The sequence below is a fragment of the Stomoxys calcitrans genome, chromosome 1, assembly GCF_963082655.1.
Source record: "Stomoxys calcitrans chromosome 1, idStoCalc2.1, whole genome shotgun sequence".
Classification (NCBI taxonomy): domain Eukaryota; kingdom Metazoa; phylum Arthropoda; class Insecta; order Diptera; family Muscidae; genus Stomoxys; species Stomoxys calcitrans.
Window position 1 is genome coordinate 222,646,524 of NC_081552.1, and position 24,340 is coordinate 222,670,863.

The window sequence follows — 24,340 nt, forward strand, 5'->3', positions numbered from 1 at the left end:
TGTCAAAGTTAAATGTTTCTGTAGAATTTTTTTTTTTTTTTTTAATCTGAAAAAGTTTATTTGTATTTTGTTTTATTTTTTAGATTGTTTATTAAACTGTGTGTGAAAGCAAATTTATGGAAAATGTATACAGAAGAGTGGGAAGAAAATTTTGTGGAAATTGTGTGTCTTTGACTTTAGACAACACTAGCTGACCGGGGCCCGCTCCGCTGCGCCATCTTTTACTTTATATGGAACAAAAGCTACCTTGGAATATTTATTTTCGACAATTAAAGATCTTTTAGTGAAATACCATGAACACTTGACTAACAGTATAGCAATATAAGTGCCTTTAACTGAATCCCATATGATCTTTATTGGTCTACGAATTTAAGTTCGGATGTAAGGTGTACTCCTTTCTTAAAATACCTCATTTCAGCCCGATTTTCTCATGATGTCTGATTTAGTGGTGTTTTCGGGGGAGAGGTGGTCCTCCAGATACTTGACCGTGAAAAAAATATCAGCATCGTGCTCTTCTCTCAATTTAGTTAAACCCCATATTGCCATTGGCTTAATAGGAGTTTACAGGATGAGGCGTCCCCCAAACACATGGCCCCAAAATAGGTTATCAAATTCGTTTTCTAATCTCAAATACCTTTCATTTGAGCCATATATTGGCATGGTCGAACATTTTTTTTGGGAAAAGGGTGATGCCCTAATTACATGGTCCTACATTTGGATATCAAATTCGCATTTTACTCCCGCATACCTTTATTTGAGCCCCATATTGCGATGGTCACTAAAAAACTGCTGTTTGTGGGGTATTTTGGGAAAGGGGTAGATCCCCAGAAAATTGGTCCCGGAAATGGGTATCAATTCTTGCTCTACCACCCAATTCCTTTCATTTAAGCTCCACATTGACATGGTCGGTAAATATGCCCGATTTAGAGGTATTTCGGGAATTGGGGTGGTCCCCCAAAACACTAAGCCCGAAAAATATATCAGCAATGTGCTCTATTCTCATATATCTATACATGATTTATTTGAACCCCATATTGCCATTGGCCTCAAAACTGGATATGAAATTCGTTTTCTTATCTCATTTAAACTGTTTATTGCAAAAGTCAGCAAATATGTCTGGTTTGGGGTATTGGCCCTAAAACCCATATATATTTTGTTCCACTCTCTTTAAGATCCAAATTGTCTTGGTGAGCAAATACGTCCTATGTGGGGGTTGTTATGGTGGTGGGACGTCCCCTAGACAGTTGTTGATGTTGATATCAGATACGTGGTCTACTGCCACATACCTTTAATTTGAGCCCCATACTTCCATAGTCGGCAAACATGACCGGTTTGGGGGGGTATTTTGAGGAATGAGCGGCCACTCAGTGAGTTGGGCTTGAAAATATATATCGGATTCGTGTTCCACTGCAATAGTCAGAAAATATTTACTATTTGGGTGGTGTTGTGGGGGTGGGGTGGCCCCATAGACACTTTTCCCGAATATTGATATCAAATTCGTGCTTTACTCCCGAAGACCTTTTATTTGAGCCCCATATTGCTAAATTTGTCCCCTTTGGTTGATGTTTTTGTTGAGAGACGGCCACCAGGACCCATATTTGGATATCAGATTCATATTCTACATTCAAATACTTTTTAAACCCCATATTCCCATGGTCGGTAAATAAGTCCTGTTTGGGGGGTGTTTTGGGCAAGGGCTTGACACCCAGAAACGTGGTCCCTCATTTGGATGTCAGATTCGTATTCTACTCGCAAATACTTTTCCCGAATATTGATATCACATTCGTGCTTTACTCTCAAAGACCTTTCATTTGAGCCCCATATTGCTATGGCCTTAAATTTGTCCCCTTTGGGGGATGTTTTTTGGGGAGAGGCGGCCCCCCAAACACTTGGTCCCATTTTTGGATACCAGATTCATATTCTACATTCAAATACCTTTTATTTAAGCCCCATTTTTCCATTGTCAGTAAATAAGTTCGGTTTGGGGTGTGTTTTGGGCAAGCGGAGGACTCCCAGAAACGTGGTCGCACATTTGGATATCAGATTCGTATTCTACTCGCAAATACCTTTCATTTGAGTCCCATATTGCCATGGTCGGTAAATATGTCCGATTTAGGTATGTTTTGGGGCTTAGAGTGGTCCCCCTAGCACTTGGTCCGACAATTGGATATCAGATACGTTTTCTTATCCTAAATACCTTTCATTTGAGTCCCATATTGTCGTGATCGGTCTAAATGTATGATTGGTAGGTTTTAGGGTGGGGCAGCCCCCCTAGGTACCCCATCCGAAATTTGGATACCAAATTTTTATTTTTAGGGTACTATATGAGAGCACACAAATTTTTGCTTAAATCGCACCACCCATCTCCGAGATCTGGCGTTTCCGGAAATTAGGGTAAGGGGGAGGGTCCGCCCCCCCTTAAGATATCAAAAAATGTAGTACCCTATTTTCACCACGGGGTCATTATGCACTATCTGTGAAAATTTCAAGATCAACTGTAGCAGATCTTTCAACAAGTTCGCTGAAGAGTTCAAAATGCATTTGTTCGGAATGCCGATCATGGAGATATCCCAGGGAATTGTGAGACTAGGAACTACATTCCAGGGGTATTGGAAACTGTTGGCATGCCTCTAGCAACTTGTAACCCAGTTCTTCGTGATCAGGTCCAAAGATCAACGAATGATAGACGGTCAGAAAGGGGGGGGGGGGGGAGCATTCCCTAAATTATACAGTCTAAACCAGACTTGAAGAGGTCTACCGCTTTGCCGTAGCTGGGTAGAACAGACGTCTCACCTATTGTTTCCTGACATGACAGCTCACTGTCTGATCAACATGCTGACAGACTTAAGGGTGCCATTAACGACTTCTGCAATAGCTCTCAGAACGTCGAGAAAGAAGAAACTATAGAACATCTGACGTGTGAGTGTCCCGCACTGATTACCAAATGGTACCAATTGCGGCCCTAAATGTACCATTTCTCCCACCTTAGATACAATTTTCATAGTTTTTTCCGAGACGCTTGGAGAGAGGGATTTGAACCGATGAACATTTGAGATTATGTTATAGGGATTCTAAGAGATAAGGATTCGAATCAGTTATACCAAACGGTCTTGCAGATGACATACGACTGGGCTAGGGGTCTCAATGTTATCCTAGTGAAGAGTGAAATCTGCTATTCACGAGGAAGACGAAGGTGGGATGTGACGCACCACGTTTCTTCAATGGAACGATTTCGATATCTGACAAGGTCAAATACTTAGGAGTGATCTTGGAGAGGGAACTGAATTCAGGAGCGCACCGAGAAGACAACAGATGTTGTGCACTATGTAGACGGGCCCTACGCTCGAAATGGGGCCTGAATCTGAGGATAGTCTACTGGCTCTACAGGAGCGTGACTAGAACCATACTTACTTACTGCGATGGAGAAAAAGTGAAACTTGATAATAATACAGGATAATACAGAGAAAACATGTTGTTTTGGCATAGGCGGGGCCATGAGGACCATGTCCACGAGGTCATTGTTGACTATTTTAGATATCCGACCCATAGACATACAGATTAAGTGTTAGGCAGCCACTATGGTAGTGATATTAAACGCGATGGTAGAGGATAGGAGCAGGTCATGCCACCACGATATAATCGAGCCGACGATAGGAAACCTGGATGGAATAGGAGAGGTTTCCGATCGGACACCTGAAATGATACTTGAGGTCGGGTGCGAGACACCGCTCTTGAATTGACGGAACTGTGGTATTGCCATCTAAAAGTCATATTACACATATGGATCAAAGCTAAAGCACAGAGTGGGCCTAGGGGATTACATTGAGAACACAGGGACTTTACTCTTTTTCGACTGTCTGGCCGTAATACAGGCAGAGATCCAGGCGATCACGGAATGCGTGAGATGGTGTGGTCTTCACGCGAGGATGTGAAGTGTGAACATCTTTACGAACAGCAAACTGGCCAGGATGGTAAGATCACAAAGGTCTTGGAGAATAAAAAAGAGAGATTAACGCCTTTTCTGAGAATGACGCAATCCACATCGTTTGAATGCGGGGTCATAGCGGAGTAAGAGGGAATGAAAGAGAAGTCGAGTTAGCAGTGAAGGCCAGAAGACTGCCGACAATATACTGTGTTAACCATAAGCTTTTCGAGGTGACGAAGTCTGAGTTAAAGGCATGTAACTGTGTGAAGGAGCGTAACATTGTGTAATGGCGAAAATCCTATATAAGACATAAGAAGGAAGTCAGTATAGCTTTCGGTATTATAACGGGATATGCAGGACTACAAGCGAGCTCACTTATGAAAAATCGGTGCGGCAAGTGATAGCATGTGTGGGGTAAAGTAATGAGACGTTGGAGCATTTTCTATGTCCTATGTTCTGACCGGCTTTCGGCTAACAGACACCGGCACTTAGGCGGGGACACAATACCAGACATGAACCCACTTAGGGGGTGGTATAAAAAACAATTAAGAGTATTATCAAGAACACGGAATTCCTGACATAGATTTTCTTTTTCGAGATGACTTTTTAGTATTAAGAGCGCACAGCAAGCCGATTACTGGCTTAGGTTGTTGTGTGTTGTGTTCTATCTTTCTTCTGCTCGATTCTGTTGAGTGTCCAGATCCAGGAACTATGTGACTAAGTTAGGGTGCGTTCACGGGGATCTGGTTCTGAGTCGAGTGGGTCTGGCTTGGCAGTTAAATAGGTGACGTGTGTCATGTGGTCCCTGGTCACAATCGGGACATACATCCTGCACGTCCGCATCAATCTTTGCTCTGTAAGAGTGGAGGCGGCCGCATCTGCTCGATCGCAATTGAGCCAGAACTACTCCGATTTGCCGGGATAGAGGTCAAATTCTTTAGGTGCAAGGGCAGGCGTTCGTTCTCCAAGGACAACATTTACACTGTAGCTATATTGGGCATCTGTTACCGTGTCTGCATGAATGTTGTCTAGACCTGCTTGATATACCGCTTGATCTAGAGGTTATCTTTTGTAGCACTGAACCTCACGCTCTAAATCATGTAGATATACCTTAAGGCTTCTTGGCGGTAGATATCTATCCACAAGATGATGATTTCAATGGTCTCTGCGATAACAGCCCAAAAGATATTGCTTAGACAGCATGTAGTTATGTCTTCGCACTGGTAGGATCTTTGTCTCCTAATGGAGGTGGTCCTCGTGAGAACTGAGAAGACAGCCCGTCGCAGTTTGGAGAGCGGTATTCTGACAATCTGAATATTATTCCAAGCGTGTCGTAGAGCAGACGAGACCACACTGGCGCTGCATAACTTACCACAGACCGGCAAATTACTTTGTACGATGTCAACAAGGTTTCTTTGTCAGTACCCTAAGTGCTGCTGGCAAGTGACTTGAGGACCTTGTTTCTACTTTTGACTTTATCACAAATTGTTCTGGAATAGAGGATAGGTAGAGGTTAAACAGTAGAGGCCACTGTACCGCAGAGGTCAGCATGTCCGCCTATGGCACTGAAATCGATATTTCGATGTGTTGCAAACGGAATGACTAAATGAATATAGCCCCTATCCTACGGTGGTGGGTATAAAAATCCTTATATGAAGAAAAATATTTGTCACGGGAATGTTTCCTTAAAAAAGTTGGATAATTAATGATCTTCTTAAAATCTAATCTTTGGCTCGAATCTTTGAAATTAGGGCAAAAATTTTTTCAGTGTATATTTGAGCAATCTCTTTCACTGTAGAAATGGTCTATCTGTCCTCCCTTCATTTATCAATGTCAATATCAGGGATCATAATGATAGGGCCCTATGTTTTATTGCAAATTTTGCCCATGAACATTCCACTATGGAACGGGGCCAAACTTCTCACATATCAAAGAGTGCATTCCGACTAAAGTTTAAGCTCAATGATAAGGGGCCTCCTTTTTATAGCCGAGTCCAAACGGCGTGCCGCAGTGCGACATCGCTTTGGAGAGAAGTTTTACATGGCATAGTACCTCACAAATGGTGCCAGCATTAGGAGGGGAAAACCACCGCTGAAACATTTTTTCTGATGGTCTCGCCAGGATTCGAACCCAGGCGGACATGCGAACCTCTGCGCTACGGTGGCTATTCGACCTCTACAGATCGAATAGCCAAAACTTCAGTAATAGTAGAATTTTTGCAGTTCTGTAGACACCACGACCAAAGTTCCTGAACTTTGACTAGTGATTTTAGGGACGTATAAAATTTTAATTAATCAGCTTAGAGCTTCAAAAGTTTGTGATTTCCTTTCATACATTGTTATCACACACAGTTTTACAAGTTTTTATTTCATGTTTTTTTTTTTATTTTATTTCAATAATACTTTTAACTTCCCTCTATATCTGTGTATATGAATAACACGGACTCTAAAAAAAAACATAAATTTTCACATTAATACTTGCATATTAACAAACATAAACTCGAAAAATAAACTCCTTTCCTATACAAAATCATGAAACTAATCTCCCTCATCAACCTAATCATAATAATAAAAATATTAAAAACAAACAATCGCATTTTGCTTATTTTCTTTAATGTCTAATCAATGTTTAGTCTTAGTTGCATTTTTGAATTTATTATCTAAAAAAAAGAGGTTTAGAAATTTAAAAAAAAAAATTAAATTTTAAAATTTCCATTAAGGAAGAGGGAATGTTTCTCTCACATCAATGCGCGCAGTCCGATTAAAGTTTAAGTTGTTGCCTAGTCCTAACGGCGTTCCTCATAGCAACACCACTTGGTAGAGAAGTTTAAACATTGCAGGATACCTCACAAATGATGCCAGTGTAAGTAAGGCGATAACCAACGCTGAAAATTTGTCTGATGTTCACACCAGGGTTTGGGCTCAAGCGTTCACTCACATTGGCTAGCATGTCTGTCTTTGTCGCCTCTGCGCCTCGGTGGCCACTGATGTTTACAAAATTCAATATTATCGAAATTGATTTGGGATATCAAAGCATTTCACACATACTGAGCTATACCCCTATGTTCCAGGGGTTGTATGATTAATTCTAATGTACCATAATCATACAACCCATGGTACCACCTAATTTGTGGTTAGAAGTAATGTAACGAGCAAAGCCTAAGAAGTGTTTCAAGGTGTGTTTGTTTTGCGCACAAAAAAACAAAATCATTAAAGACGTTTTCAAAAAAAATACAGCGAAATAAAAAATATAAAGAAAACAAACAAAACAAAATAAAGAAAACAACCTGAAACAAGGAATAATGAATAAGAACTGTTATGCTATTGGAGCTATATCAAGTTATAGTCCGATTCGGACCATACATCAATTGAAATTTATATGGGAGCTGTATCAAGCTATTGTTCGATTCAGACCATATTAGACACGTATGTTCAAGGTCATGGGAGAAGCCGTTGTACACAATTTCTGCCAAATCGGATGATAATTGCGCCCTCTAGAGGCTCAAGAAGTCCAGATCCCAGATCGGTTTATAAGGCGGCTTTATCAGGTTATGTTCCGATTTGCGCCATACTTAGCACTGTTTTTCGAAGTCATAACAAAACACCTCATGCAAAATTTCAGCTAAATCGGATGAGAATTGCGCGCTCTATTGGCTCAAGAAGTCAAGATTCAAGATCGGTTTATATGACAGCTCTACCAGATTATGAACCGATTTGAATCATACTTAACACAGTTGTTGGAAGTGACACCAAAACACTACGTACAAAATTTCAGTCAAATCGTACGAGAATTGTGCCCTCTAGAGGCTCAAGAAGTCAAGACCCAAGATCGGTTTATATGGCAGCTATATCAAAACATGGACCGATTTGGCCCATTTACAATCCTAACCGACCTATACTAATAAAAAGTATGTGTGCGAAATTTCAAGCGGCTAGCTTTACTCTTTCGAAAGTTAACGTGCTTTCAACAGACAGACGGACGGTCGGATAGACGGACAGACGGACGGACGGACAGACGGGCGGACGGACGGACGGACGGATGGACAGACGGACGGACGGACGGACGGACAGACGGACGGACATTCCGACAAGGAATACATTGGAAAAAATCGGTTCAAATTTGGATATAGCTCCCATATATATGTTCGTCCGATTTTCAGTAATAATGCAGTAAAATCGTTAATTGTTAACCGATTCTCCCGAAATTTGGCAGGAAGGATTTTTTTATGACTCTCGACATTATTGGCGAATTTCATGAAAATCGCTCCAAATTTAGATATAGCTCTCATATATATATATATATATATATATATATATATATATATATATATATATATATATATATATATATATATATATATATATATATATATATATATATATATATATATATCCCGATTTTCACTCCTAGAGCCACTGCAAGCGCATTTATTGGCCAATCTTCCCAAAACTTCGTACAACGCTTTCTTCGACGACTCTCAGAGTATCTCAGAAGTTTGCTCGAAATCGGTTCAGATTTTCATATAGTTTCCATATATATGTTCGTCCGATTTGTATATCGCTAGATTTTCGCCCCAAGAACCACTGCAAGCGCATTGTTTGACCAATCTTGCCAAAATTTTGCACAACGCTTTCCTCGACGACTACCACAGTATCTGAGAAGTTTGCTCGCAATCGGTGCGCCACGGAGGCCTTTTCTATCGATGCCTCTCCTACATTTGGCGAGTTGCTACTATTTGCATGGTTGCTCTGTATGCCTCATTCGTGGCTTCGGTAGCTTTACGGCACTCTTGATCGCACTATGAGTTTCTTGGCGGAAGCTTCCGTACCCAAGTACGGATTACTCGACATTTTCCATGGAGTCGTCAATTAGTTTCCAACTGCGCCGTAATATCATCGCGACAAGGAGTGCTTTTATCAAGCCGTTGTGTCAGTCGAGTGGAGTATGTCGCTGTCATCTTTTCTGTTTGCAGTTTTTCAATGGCCTACTTCCCTGCAGTGTCAGATCGTATTTTTCCTAGCAATTCTCAAACGGATGCAAACCTTTTTCAACAAGGCAATGGCCCGAATCTTTGTTCGCTGCTGAAACCGATCGTACATCGAGCCTTCCATCTATCACAACGTGATCAATTTGGTTCCTTACTTCTTGATCTGCCCGATGGGTATTTAGACTCAAATTTAAATACCATCTTCGTATTCTACTCTCCAATACCTTTCATTTGATACCTATATTGTCCGGATGGGTCCACTTTTGATTTTAGGTTGTGTTTTTGGCATAAGGGGGAGCGTCCGTCCCCTTCTGATATCGAAAAATTATATAGCCTATGTTTCCTTCCAGACCAATCTACACAATATGCGAAAATTTCGAGAAAATCCGTTCTGCCGTTTTTCAGTCTACATGGAACAAACAAACCGAGTCCCATATATCCGTGATTGGCTAATGCGCCCATTTTGCCCGTTTTTGTGGGGGTGGGGTGACCCCCTATACTTCGACATGAATTTGTATGCCAGATTCGTTATCTACTCCCGCATACTTTTCATTTGATACCCATATTGTCCTTATCGGTCCTTTTTTGATTTTGGGTGGTATTTTTGGGGTATCGGTGGAGGGTCCGCCCCCTTCTGTTATCAATAAATCATAAAACCTATTCCTACTTCTGGACCATATTCATAATCTATTCCCGAATACCTTTCATTTGAGTCCCATATTGTCATATCGTCAAATAAACCTATTTTAAGGCGTTTTGGGGCTGGGGCGGCCCTCAGGTACTTGGACCCAACTTTTATTATGAAATTTGTAATCTACTCTTGAATACCTTTCATTTGAATCCCATATTGACCCGATCGGTTCACTTTTATTTTTGGGTAGTACTTTTGGGGTAAGCGGGAGGGTCCGCCCCCTGCCGATATGAAAAAATTATAAAGCCTATGTTTCCTTCCAGACCATCCTACACAATCTGTGAAAATTTCTAGGTAATCGGTTCAGCCGTTTTTGAGTCGATACTGAATAAACAAACACAAATTGAATTTTATGTATAAGATATCCGACCCATTGACATACAGATTAAATGGGAGGCAGCCACGGAGTCTGTAGGGAAGAGGTTTCCGATCGGATACCTGAGATGAACCTTGAAATCGAGTGCGAGGCACTGCTGCCATCGGCACAGTATTGGATTGACGGAACCCTCATGTTACACGGATGGATCAAAGTTAGAGGTCAGAGTGGGCCAGGGGGTCTACATTGAGAACCCAGGGACTGAGATCTATTTTAGACTGCCTGAGCATTATACGAGGCTCCGTAGCGCAGAGGTTAACATGTCCGCCTATGACGCTGAAAGCCTGGGTTCGAATCCTGGTGAGACCATCAGTAGAAATTTTCAGCGGTGGTTTTTCCCTCCTAATGCTGGCAACATTTGTGAGGTACTATGCCATGTAAAACTTCTCTCCAAAGAGGTGTCACACTGCGGCACGCCGTTCGGACTCGGCTATAAAAAGGAGGCCCCTTATCATTGAGCTTTAACTTGAATCGGACTACACGCATTGATATGTGAGAAGTTTGCCCCTGTTCCTTAGTGGAATGTTCATGGGCAAAATTTGCATTTGTATAGTTTTTAGATCGCACAACAAGCCGATTACTGGCTTAGGTGTATGTCCGTAGTGGCATGGGGCGGATTAATATCTGCACCCTCTTTTCAACCTTACCTAAGGATTTTTTATTTAAAATGGTAGGTTAATATTGGGTTGCCCAAAAAGTAATTGCGGATTTTTCATATAGTCGGCGTTGACAAATTTTTTCACAGCTTGTGACTCGTAATTGCATTCTTTCTTGTGTCAGTTATCAGCTTTGTGACTTTTAGCTTGCTGTAGAAAAAAAGTGTAAAAAAAGTATATTTGATTAAAGTTCATTCTAAGTTTTATTAAAAATGCATTTACTTTCTTTTAATAAATCCGCAATTACTTTTTGGGCAACCCGATAAATCTTTATCTTTGCGCCTTGTTATTAAAGACAAAAATATAAAATAAAGGTCAAAATATCGTTGAAAGTTAGGAAATTGACCTTGGGACAAGACAACAGTGAGCTGTAGCTATAGACGCAAAGTAGCCTTACAAATAGAAGCGTCTTTGATGTCAATTCCTCGTTGCTCTTCTCGTCAGCAGTACGACATGGTGTCCGCATCGTGGTGGGCCTGTTAAGATTCAATAGGTGTTCGTTTTTCTCGAGGAATAGGCGAGGACACTCCACCTAGGAGCGTTTCCTTGGTCACTCGCTTCAATGATAATCCTGCCACTGGAAAACATTTTTGGCGCCAATCATTCTGTCATTAAATGTCGAAAATTGTCCGTCAATCAAGTCGAAGATGTGACAGGCACATTTTTTGTCCCTAATTCCGCTTTATAGCGGAATGCTTCAACCGGCATGCTTCAACCATCCCTTCAAATATATTAATTAATTTTTTTTTACAACAACAAACAATCAATAATTTGATTGAATAAATCTGAACCTCTTTTTTTAAGAAGCTTTTCCTATACATCTCTATATATAAATTGTATTAATTATTTTATATTTTATATAATTTCTTAAACAAGGACTCTTAGAGAAACATAGCCCTGAATGTTTTGTGCTCGTTATGTGTTCGATGTTATTGGTCGTCCTAGCGGAAGCCTTGACTTATTTTGGCAATTAACAAATACGTCAACAGTTGACAAAATAAGTTGTTGCTTCAATAAATATTCTCATATATAACTATTTGTTTAAGTAATTAAATTTTTCTTACAGATTTTAATATAATTTTAATTTTGTTTTTTTTTTTACTCCTTCAAAAAAAAACCAAAAAAAAAAAATTGAATTTAATTAATTTTGGCATTTATCATTTATGCGGTAATCGAAAAAACAAAACCAAATCATAAAAAAAACCAAACGCCTCCTTTTTGAGACACTCAAAAAAATTGGATTTTTATTTCGATATAAACATAAAAACAAAACATCATCAAAAAAACACTTTAATTTTTTTCATGCGAATTGTCCAAAAATTCTAAAAACTCAAAAAAAAATTAAACCTAAACAAAACCAACAACAACTCCATCATTTACCCCCCCCCCATATACTGTATAACACCAAACCCAAATCCAAACCAAATCAACAACCACATCGACAATTGCATGAACAAATTGTTAACTAAAGTCTTTGGTACAACTTCATTTTCATTGACGGTTGAAGGCATGGGCCCATATCCGTTAAGCGATAGCACCAATCTTTTGGGGCCCACCACAAGTTTGGCCCCCAATGCCGCGTGCTACACGAACTATGGTACAAACATACATACACCAGTTCCTATACGAAAGTGTTACTACGATTATAATTACGATCGTGACAATTTCCGCCGTCACTCGGCCCATGGAAGAATGTGTACGTCATCAGGTAGACTTATAACTCACTCTGTGTACTAACTCTATCTCTCTCTCTCTCTATCTAACTATATATTTCTCTCTATATATATGCTGTTCACTCTCACCTATACAATCATAAACAATGTTCACCTTCATACACTTGTTGTTCTCAAAACATTCACACACATACACCATTAAACGTACGTAAAGAACTAACTGTACAAAGTCAACTTAATGAAGATGAATGGAAGAACTTCTCAAATGATTTTGGGGGGAAAGTTTCTTAATGAGTAGAATGATAAAAACATCCAACGGCTGAGTCTGAGGGAAACAAAAACAAAAGGCTATTGTTAGGTCTAATCCACATCCAATTGGAATATCGGCAACTACAAGGGTTATTATTCTACGTGATACAGGCTATTAAAACTTGGTGCATTTGTTTGTAACACTCAGAAAAAAAAGAGACAGACTTATTGATAAGCATACGTAACGACTAGAATCACTTTCAGATTTGAGTTAGCTAGTCCGTCTATCTGTCCTTTTTATTTGTGTTCAAAGTACAGGTCGCAGTTTTCATCAAATCCTCTTAAAATTTGGCAGAGGCGTTTCCTTTATTTCGGTAATTTCGGCAATTCCTTTAGTTTCGCACCCGTTTGAACATGGCAAGGAAAGCAAGGAAGCTGGACATTGAAAAACTGCAAACACAACAAATGGCAACGACATACTCCACTCGACTGACCCAACTGCTTGATGAAAGCACTCCTTGTTCCGATGATATAATGGCGCAGTGGCAAATCATTGCCCACTCCATGGAAAATGCCACTAAATCCGTACTTGGGTACCGGAAGCCTCCTTCAAGAAACCCATGGTACCACCAAAAGTGTCGACATGCTGTTGAAGTCAAAAATGCGGCATACAGAGCAACCCTGCAATCCGTAGCAACGCGCCAGATAAAGGAGAGTTATGGGGAACAAAGGAGAGAGGAGAAACGTCTATACCGCAGGAACCAAAACCAAAATGGAAAGTCTTGAGTGTGAGCGAACTGAGCTGTACAGAAGTCAGAATGAATTCCGGAAATTCTACCAAAGAATTAAACAACAAACCGATGACTTTGGTGCAGGCACATCTTTCCGCAGAGACAAAAAAGGAAATCTGGTAACTGACACGGATGACATGCTGAGGATATGGAAAGAACATTTTACCCAACTGCTAGTTATTGTTGTTGTAGCAGTTTATTGTGTTCTATCTTTCGTCTGCTTGATTCTGTAGAGTGTCAAGACCCAGGAACTCTGCGACTAAGATGGGGTGCGTCCCCAATCTGGGTCTGAGTCGAGTGGATCTGGCCGGGCAGTTAAAAAGGTGACGTGTATCGTGCGGTCCCTGGTTATAATCGGGACATACATATTGCACGTCGGCATCAATCCTTGCTCTGGTGGAGTTGAGGCGGCTGCATCTGCCGGAACGTAATTGAGCCAGAACTACTCTGGTTTGCCGGGGGAGGTCAATTTATTCAGATGCAATGGGAGGGGGTCGTTCTCCAAGGACTACATTCACCCGGTAGCATTTTACCACATCTGCTACCGTGTCTGCATGAATGTCGTCTAGGCCCGCATGCTATGCCGCTTGATCTAGAGGTTCTCTCTTGAAGCGCTGAACCTCATGCTCTAGATTATGTACATCTACCTTAAAGCTTCTGGGCGGTGGTTATCTATCCACAAGATCCACAAGTAAAGTAAGTAATTCCTTTGTTTGTCTAGAGATGAAAATTATTGAAGCTGGTATCGTTCACCATTCATAGTTACGTTACAATTCGAGATATCTTTGAAGAAGTACGGTCCAATGATGCCACCAGCCTATAAACCGCACCAAACTGTGACTTCTTCTGGATGCATTGGTAACTCTTGGAATGTTTCTGGCTGATCTTCACTCCAAAATCAATAATTCCGCTTATTTACGAACCCATTGTGCCAAAAATGAGCCTTGTCCATAAAATGGAAGAATCGCGCGATGAACTTTCTTAACAGACCATGCAAGCGTTGTTGTGTTTGTAAGACGATTCATGGTTAAATTATAGACAGTGAAACAAAACACGAAACGTGCGTGAGCTGTTTAAGCCAGTGTTTCCAAAAAGTTAATAACTAAAAAATCACCCTTTATATGGGAGCTAAATCGATATCTGAAGAGATTTCTACGAAATTCGGTCGAAAGTCTTAAGACAATTTTTTCTGAAAATTTTCGAGAGCATCGGTTAACAAACTGACCACATCATTGCCATATAAGATCAAATCGGACGAACATTTATATGAGAGCTATATCCTAATCTGCAACGATTTTTCCTTCATACACTTGTTGTTCTCAAAACATTCACACACATACACCATTAAACGTACGTAAAGAACTAACTGTACAAAGTCAACTTAACGAAGATGAATGGAAGAACTTCTCAAATGATTTTGGGGGGAAAGTTTCTGAATAAGTAGAGTGATAAAGGCACATTATTGCCATATTAGATCAAATCGGACGAACATTTATATGAGAGCTATATCCTAATCTGCAACGATTTTTTCCAATTTCAATAGGCTTTGTATCTTGACTAAAAAAATGCCAGTGCCAAATTTGAAGATAATTGGATGAAAATTGCGCCTTGTACTTAGTTCACAAATTAGCATGGACAGACAGAAAGACAGACGAAAGACATAGCTAAATCGAATCAGAAAATGATTCTGAGTCGATAGGTATGCTTATCGATGGGTCTAGCACTCTTCCTTGTAGGTGTTATGAAGTTATACTAACCTGTACCACAGTACTGGTGTAGGGCATAAATATAAGTACAAAAACAGCATGCAATTAAAACCAACAAAAGATCTTCTGATATCAAAAATTGGAATTAGAAATGAAAGTTTTGCAGAAATGTACAACATTATCTTTGGAAATGTACTTACTTAGTTTAATTGGCTACGACAGTCCCTCGATCTTCTGCGCTCCTTCTACAATCTCTGACACCAAGTTGCGAGGTGTCTCCCACCACTTGATCTTTCCATCGGGCTTTTGGCCGCCCCGGTTTGCGTGTACCACCGAGTTTGCCTTCAAAAGAGTTCTTCCCTGGAGCTTCTTTATTCATCCTGACAACATGACCTAGGCAACGCAACCGTTGTATTGTGATACGTGTAACAATGATATCGTCACCATACTGCTCGTGATTCATACGACGCCTATATTCTCCACTAATCCAAACTGGTCCATATATTTTTCAAGGATCTTTCTCTCAAACACTCCAAGCACTGCCTCGTCTGCGTTCTGTGGTGTTATATCCAAGTATCCATGCCTCGCAACCATATAACAACACCTGTAGTATCAATGTCTTGTGTAGTGTGTTCTTCGTCTGTCGAGAGATGGCCTTGTTTCAAAACTTCTTACTCAATTCAAAATATCATCTGTTTGCCAGTATTATTCTTTGCTCTATTTCAAAACTGATGACTTTCGTTTCGGTTGCGGTGGTGCCTGAGTAGATAAAGTTGCTGACTATCTCAAAGTTGTTGTTCCCAACTTTCTTAATTCTTTTAATCTGCTCCGTTGTACAATGCGTTTCCGGACTTGATACCATCTATTTCGTCTTATCTCTATTTAGTGCCAGACCCATTTTCACCGACTCTCTTTCGATTCTTTCAAAGGCTGCAGTTACTATTTCCGTTGACCTACCCATGATATCGATGTCATCGGCATAGGCGAGTAACATGTGTTCTCTTGTGATTAGTGTGCCGTATCCATTCACATATGCATCTCGTATTATCTTCTCCAGCAGGATATTAAAGAGATCACACGATAGGCTGTCTCCTTGTCTGAGACCTCGTTTGGTATTGATCGGTTCGCAGAAGTTCTTCCCTATTTCAACTGCGGAGCGTGTATCAGCAAGTATCATCCTGCAGAGTCGCATCAGTTTTGCAGTAATACCAAACTCAGACATTGCTTGAAATATCTTTCAACGTATAACGATAGCCTTATACGTTGAAAGATATTTCAAGCCATGTTTGAATTTAATACTACTGCAAAACTGATGCGACTCTGCAGGATAATATTTGCGGCTTTGTAGCCAACAAAAAGATGGTAGCTGTAGATTTGCTCTTCTCGGGTCTTTTCTAGGATTTCGAGCAATGTGAATATCTGGTTTATGGTGGATTTACCAGGTCTAATCCCGCATTGATAGGAACCAATTATCTCATTGACTTTAGGTTTTAATCTTTCACCCGGTATGCTCGAGAGTATCTTGTATGCGATGGGGAGGAGACTTATTCCTCTGTAGTTGGCACATTCCGTCTTTTCTCCTTTCTTGTGTAGGGGAGATAATATGCTGAGGTTCCAATCATCGGGTACTCGTTCTTCTAGCCAGATTGGGCAGACAAGCTGATGCATACGCCTTATCAGCGTGTGGCCTCCGGTCTTAAATAGTTCAGCGGGTAACCCGTCGCCTCCTGCTGCCTTGTTGTTCTTCAGTCGTATCACAGCTACTTGGACCTCATTCTGACTAAGAGGTAAACACTCTATTCTATCATCAGAGATTGGTTTTGAGGAAATGTAACTTTGACAAAATTTCCTATGGAAAAAAATTTAAAAAAAAATATGCATTAGAATAGGAATTTTGATAAAATTTCTTACAGAATAGGAATTTTAATAAAATTTCGTACGGAATATGAATTAAAAAAAAAACTTTCGTAGAAAAGAAATTTCTGATAAAATTTTCTACACAATAGGAATATTGACAAAATTTCCTATGGATAAAAAATTTTCAAAAATTTACATTAGAATAGGAATTGTGGCAAAATTTCTTACAAATTTCATATTGAATAGGAATTTTGACAAAATTTCCTATACAGTAGAAATTATGACAAAATTTCTTATAAATTAAGAATTTTGCCAAAATGTCTTAAAGAGTAAGAATTTTGACAAAAATTCTTAAGGAATAGGAATTTGGTCAAAATTTCCTATAGAGTAGGTGTTATGAAAAAAATTCCTATAGAGTATTTTGATATTTTGACAAAATTTCCTATAGAATAGGAATTTTGATAATCCTATAGAATAGGAATTTTGATAAATTATGGCAAAATTTCCTACGGAATAGAAATTTTGACAAAATTTCCTACGGAATAGAAATTTTGACAAAATTTCCTTAGAATAGGAATTTTGATAATCCTATAGAAAAGGAATTTTGACAAAATTTCCTATAGAATAGGAATTTTGACAAAATTTCCTATAGAATAGGAATTTTGATAATCCTATAGAATAGGAATTTTGATAAATTATGACAAAATTTCCTACGGAATAGAAATTTTCTCAAAATTTCCTATAGAATAGGAATTTTGACAAAATTTCCTATAGAATAGGAATTTTGACAAAATTTCCTATAGAATAGCAATTTTGACAAAATTTCCTATAGAATAGGAATTTTGACAAAATTTCCTATACAATAGGAATTTTGACAAAATTTCCTATAGAATAGGAATTTTGACAAAATTTCCTATAGAATAGGAATTTTGACAAAATTTCCTATAGAATAGGAAATTAGGAATTTTGACAAAATCTTCTTAGTAGGAATTTTGACAAAATTTCCTATAGAATAGGAATTTTGTCAAAATTTCCTATAGATTAGGAATTTTGACAAAATTTCCTATAGAGTAGTAATTTTGACAAAATTTGACAAAATAGGAATTTTGACAAAATTTACTGTAGAATAGGAATTTTGACAAAATTTCCTATAGATTAGGAATTTTGACAAAATTTCCTATAGAATATGAATTTTGACAAAATTCCCAATGGAATAGGAATTTTTACAAAATTTCCTATAGAATAGGATTTTTGACAAAATTTCCTATAGAATAGGAAATTAGGAATTTTGACAAAATCTTCTTAGTAGGAATTTTGACAAAATTTCCTATAGAATAGGAATTTTGACAAAATTTCCTATAGATTAGGAATTTTGACAAAATTTCCTATAGATTAGGAACTTTGACAAAATTTCCTATAGATTAGGAACTTTGACAAAATTTCCTAAAGATTAGGAACTTTGACAAAATTTCCTATAGATTAGGAATTTTGACAAAATTTCCTATAGATTAGGAATTTTAACAAAATTTCCTATAAATTAAGAATTTAGACAAAATTTCCTATAGATTAGGAATTTTTACAAAATTTCCTATTGTTTAGGAATTTTGACAAAATTTTCTACCAAATAGGAATTTTGAAAAAAATTCAATCTAAATTAGAATTTTGACAAAATTACGACTTTTAAGAAAATTTCCTATAGATTTTTAATTTTAACAAAATTTCCTATGGAAAAGGAATTGTGACAGAATTTCTTAAAGAAATTTCGAACCGAACACTGATTTTGGTAATAAAATTCAATGATTTGCAAGCGTTGCTCGTTAGTAAGTCTATTCATGATGAAATGTCAAAGCATACTGAGCATCTTTCTCTTTGACACCATGTCTGAAATCCCACGTGATCTGTCAAATACTAATGCATGAAAATCCTAACCTCAAAAAAATCACCCTTTATCTGTCTGAATTACCAGATCTCCTTGTTTCTGTTATTTCCTTCTTAGTAGGAATTTTGACAAAATTTCCTATAGAATAGGAATTTTGTCAAAATTTCCTATAGATTAGGAATTTTGACAAAATTTCCTATAGAGTAGTAATTTTGACAAAATTTGACAAAATAGGAATTTTGACAAAATTTACTGTAGAATAGGAATTTTGACAAAATTTCCTATAGATTAGGAATTTTGACAAAATTTCCTATAGAATATGAATTTTGACAAAATTCCCAATGGAATAGGAATTTTTACAAAATTTCCTATAGAATAGGATTTTTGACAAAATTTCCTATAGAATAGGAAATTAGGAATTTTGACAAAATCTTCTTAGTAGGAATTTTGACAAAATTTCCTATAGAATAGGAATTTTGACAAAATTTCCTATAGATTAGGAATTTTGACAAAATTTCCTATAGATTAGGAACTTTGACAAAATTTCCTATAGATTAGGAACTTTGACAAAATTTCCTAAAGATTAGGAACTTTGACAAAATTTCCTATAGATTAGGAATTTTGACAAAATTTCCTATAGATTAGGAATTTTAACAAAATTTCCTATAAATTAAGAATTTAGACAAAATTTCCTATAGATTAGGAATTTTTACAAAATTTCCTATTGTTTAGGAATTTTGACAAAATTTTCTACCAAATAGGAATTTTGAAAAAAATTCAATCTAAATTAGAATTTTGACAAAATTACGACTTTTAAGAAAATTTCCTATAGATTTTTAATTTTAACAAAATTTCCTATGGAAAAGGAATTGTGACAGAATTTCTTAAAGAAATTTCGAACCGAACACTGATTTTGGTAATAAAATTCAATGATTTGCAAGCGTTGCTCGTTAGTAAGTCTATTCATGATGAAATGTCAAAGCATACTGAGCATCTTTCTCTTTGACACCATGTCTGAAATCCCACGTGATCTGTCAAATACTAATGCATGAAAATCCTAACCTCAAAAAAATCACCCTTTATCTGTCTGAATTACCAGATCTCCTTGTTTCTGTTATTTCCTTCTTCGCAATACTTTTCCTTGGCTTGGCGCCTTGCCATTACCTGCAGGGTTGCTACCATGAATTTCTTGAGGTAGGCTTTGGGTACCCATTGGAATCATTTGAGAAGTTCTATCATTTGAAACTCTACGCCAAATACACTGTATATTTATGTATAGTAAAAAAAATACAAATCATTTTTAAACACAAAAACTAATACATTGATCACAATCATACATTGTTGTAAATTTTCACTGAAACAAAGTTGAGTTACTTATTTCGTACACAAAACAAAATATGCACATAATCGTGTTAAGGTTTCCATGAGAACAAAAACCTCTTTTTTTGGCCAAATGAAAAAATTAAATTAGTTTTTAAAAGTGCAAGAAATATTAGGAATACGATACGTAATACAAACATTTGATGTTAAAAAATAAAAGATTGGGGATGTAACTCTTATACGCAGACGTACACATTTGAGCAATTTAATGGTAGCACAGCAAAGAGATGATTAAGTACAGGGTAGCCGACATAAGTGTTACCGATTCAAATGGCCAAAGTTTATGTTTGTGTGAAAATATTTGTCATTGATTCATATGACAAAAATATGTGACAGTAGTCTTCATTTCTTTCACTTTTGCTCGATATGACCACCTTTTGCCAAAGCACGAGTTGCACTCTGTACGAATGCAATCTGCGACCCCATAAAGTATATATATTCATGATCGTCTTGACATTCTAAGTCGATCTAGCCTTGTCCTTCCGTTTTTTCGTAAGTCGAAATTACTAAAACTGTTGAACGAATAAAGATATCCGACTGGGCTATATCGTGGCCCTTCGCTTAAAAATTTTGGACCCTAGCAAGCCGCAATTGTTATCCAATTTGGCTGAAATGATGCACCTAGTGTTTTGTTACAACTTCCAGCATCCATGGTTAGTATTGTCCATATCGATCTTTAACCTGATGTTGTGCACATGTGAACTGATCTCCCGATTAGCATTCTAAAGCCCCTAGCATCAATTCTTGCCTAATTTGGCTCTCCAAACAAATGTCCATTTTTTAATCGTCGTAAAATTCTAAGACGATTTAACGATGTCCGATGTCTGGCCGTTCGTCTGTTGTCTACCGATTTAGGGTCATTCTAAATCCCATAAAAGTCGCATTTTTTTAATCCAATTTCGATGGAATTTGACACAGTGACAAAGCCTCCCGTCCTCCGACCAGAATATGATAAAAATCTAAGACGATCTAGCCATGTCCGTCCGTCTGTCCGTTGAAATCACGCTACAGTCTTTAAAAAATAGAGATATTTAGCTGAAACTTTGCACAGTTTCTTTTTTTGTCCATAAGCAGGTTAAGTTCGAAGATAGGCTATATCGGACTATATCTGATATAGCCCCCATATAGACCGATCCGCCGATTTAGAATCTTTGACCCATAAAAGCCACATTTATTATCCGATTTTGCAGAAATTTAAGACAGAGAGTCGACATCCTTCTTAAATTTGGCCTAGATCAGTCCAGATTTGGATATAGCTGCCATATAGACCGATCCGCCGATTTAGGGTCTAAGGCCCATAAAAGTCACATTTATTTTCAAATTTTGCTGAAATTTGAGACAGTGAGTTGTGTTAAGTCCTTCAACATTTTTTTTTTTTAGTTTGGCCCATATCGGTTCAGATTTCGATATAGCTGTCATATAGACCGATCCCTCGATTTAAGGACGTGCGCATATAAAAGGCGCATTTGTTGTCCGATTTTGCCAAAATTTGGCACAGTGAGTTGTGTTAGGCCCTTCGACATCCTTCTTCAATGTGGCCCAGATCGGTCCAGATTTGGATATAGCTATCATATAGACCGATCCGCCGATTTAGGGTGTAAAGGCCATAAAAGCCACATTTATTTTCAGATTTTGCTAAAATTTGGGACAGAGAGTTGTGTTAATACCTTCAACATCTTTTTTTAATTTGGCCCAGATCGATCCAGACTTGGCTATAGCTGCCATATACACCGATATTTCGATTTAAGGTTTTGAGCCCATAAAAGGCGCATTTATTGTCCGATTTCGCCAAAATTTGGCACAGTGAGTTGTGTTAGGCCCTTCGATATCCTTCATCAATGTGGCCCAGATCGGTCCAGATTTGGATATAGTTGCCATATAGACCGATCACTAGACTTAGGGGTTTGGGCCCATAAATGGCGCATTTATTGCCCGATTTTGCCAAAATTTGGCACAGTGAGTTGTGTTGGGCCCTTCGACATCCTTCTTCAATTTGGCCGAGATCAGTCCACATTTGGATTTAGCTACCATATAGACCGATCCACCGATTTAGGGTCTAAGGCCCATAAAAGTCACATTTATTTTCAGATCTTGCTGAAATTTGGGACAGTGAGTTGTGTTAAGTCCTTCAACATCTTTTTTTTAATTTGGCCCAGATCGGTCCAGATTTGGATATAGCTACCATATAGACCGATGGCTCGATTTAGGGGATTGGACCCATAAATGGCGCATTTATTGTCCGATGTCGCCGAAATTTGAGACAATGAGTTATGTTAAACCCCCCGACATATTTCTGCAACTTGGCCTACATCGATCAAGATTTGCATATAGCTGCCATATAGATCGATCCGCCGAATTAGGATCTTAGGCCTATAAAAGCCACATTTATTGTCCGATGTCGCTGAAATTTGAAACAGTGAGTTATGTTAAGCCCCTCGACATCCTACTTCAATTTGGCTTAGATCGGTCCAAATTTGGATATAGCTGTCATATAGACCGATCCGCCGATTTAGGGTCTTAGGCCCATAAAAGCAACATTTATTATCCGATTTTGCTGAAATTTGGTACAGTGAGTTGTGTTAGGCCCTTCGACATCCTTCTTCAATTTGGCTCAGATCGGTCAAGATTTGGATATAGTTGCCATATAGGCCGATCTCTCGATTTAAGGTTTTGGGCCCATAAAAGGCTCATTTATTGTTCGATTTCTCCGAAATTTGGGACAGTGAGTTAAAGTAAACCCCTCAACATTTTTCTGCAACTTGGCTCACATCCGTCCAGATTTGGATATAGCTACCATATAGACCGATGGCTCGATTTAGGGTCTTAAGCCCATAAAAGCCACATTTATTACCCGATTTTGATGAAATTTGGAACAGTGAGTTGTGCCAAGACCTTCGACATCATCTTTTTAATCTGGCCCAGATCGGTCCAGATTTTGAACTAATTTCGATATAGCTGCTATGGGGCATAAGGTATGCATTTTTCACCGGATTTTGACGAAAGGTGGTTCACATATATACCCGAGGTGGTGGTTATCTAAAGTTCGGTCCGGCCGAACTTAACTTACTACTTGTTCTTCTTAAACAAATTAAACAGGTATTTTTACAATTTGTACAATTTTTGAAATATGTCAAACATTATATTCTATTTACAGAAGTGATTAAATATTTACCACAGAGTTTAAAAAAATTAAAAAAAAAACACCCAAATCATACAATTTTTGGCCTCACATCACATCTGTGTCTTAAAGTTATTTTTCTTCCGCTTATCCACACCCATTACAATCAACAATGCACCGCTGTCAAAAACAAACACCCCAAATATTACCAACCCAAAACTATCCCTGAACCCCTGTGTAAAAGTTTAAACTCCCCAAAAACAAAAACTGACCGCAATATGTCAATGTCCGCTAAAAACAAAAACTACCGCAGTTTTTATGTTGTATTTATTAAAAGTTTGTTGATTTTGTTTAAAATAATTTTTAATTTTTTTAATAATTGCCCTTTTTGAAATATAATATTCAGCATGTTTTAGGAAAGCATGAACAACTTAATAAAGTATGGCAAGTATATGATAAAATAGAAAACTGCATGCATAACATGAATGCTTGACAGTTTTTTTTTTCTTTGTTATGGTTGAAGCAAACAAATTTAAAAAAACAACTTTTAAACTTAAAAATTCCCAAAAAACCCAGTCCCAGAGCACGCTTATCAACTAAAATATTCAAACTAATCAAAGTGATATAACAAGAAACAGCAACACAAAAAAAAAACAGTACTAAAAACTCGAATCCTAATTTGAAACCAAGTTTTTTATACCTTATTTGGTGCACATTTTTAATGTATCTTTTCCTTCCTTCCTTGCAATGGTAATATACACATCAATAGCTGCATCCGAGCGTTGTTTAGGAGACGGCCGAAATACACACCAGGGCCGGAACGCTGCCTCTGTGCCCCATCACCTTCGTCAGCAAGTACATGCCTACCAGAACAACGGGCCTTGACTGAGGAACGACTCACTTCCTGAAACTGCCAGTGTACATTCAACGAGCGCTGATCCGGCCCCCTCCACGCAGACACACAAACTACAAAAGCAACACTCCAGTGAACAACAACAACAACAGCAGCAGCAGCAATCCGAGCAACATCATCATCATCACGTACATTGTAG

The 24,340-nt window shown here is 38.2% G+C and overlaps 1 protein-coding gene across 1 annotated transcript in view; it reads left to right on the top strand.

Moving 5' to 3' along the window:
- Positions 1-24,340, top strand: part of LOC106093246 (glucose transporter type 1) — a 308,325-nt gene that overhangs the window by 275,414 nt on the left and 8,571 nt on the right. Inside the window, exons 17-18 of the mRNA XM_059368524.1 lie at positions 12,107-12,343; positions 24,058-24,166. Coding sequence (XP_059224507.1) covers positions 12,107-12,343; positions 24,058-24,166 — 346 coding nt within the window. The remainder of the gene's footprint in view (positions 1-12,106; positions 12,344-24,057; positions 24,167-24,340) is intronic.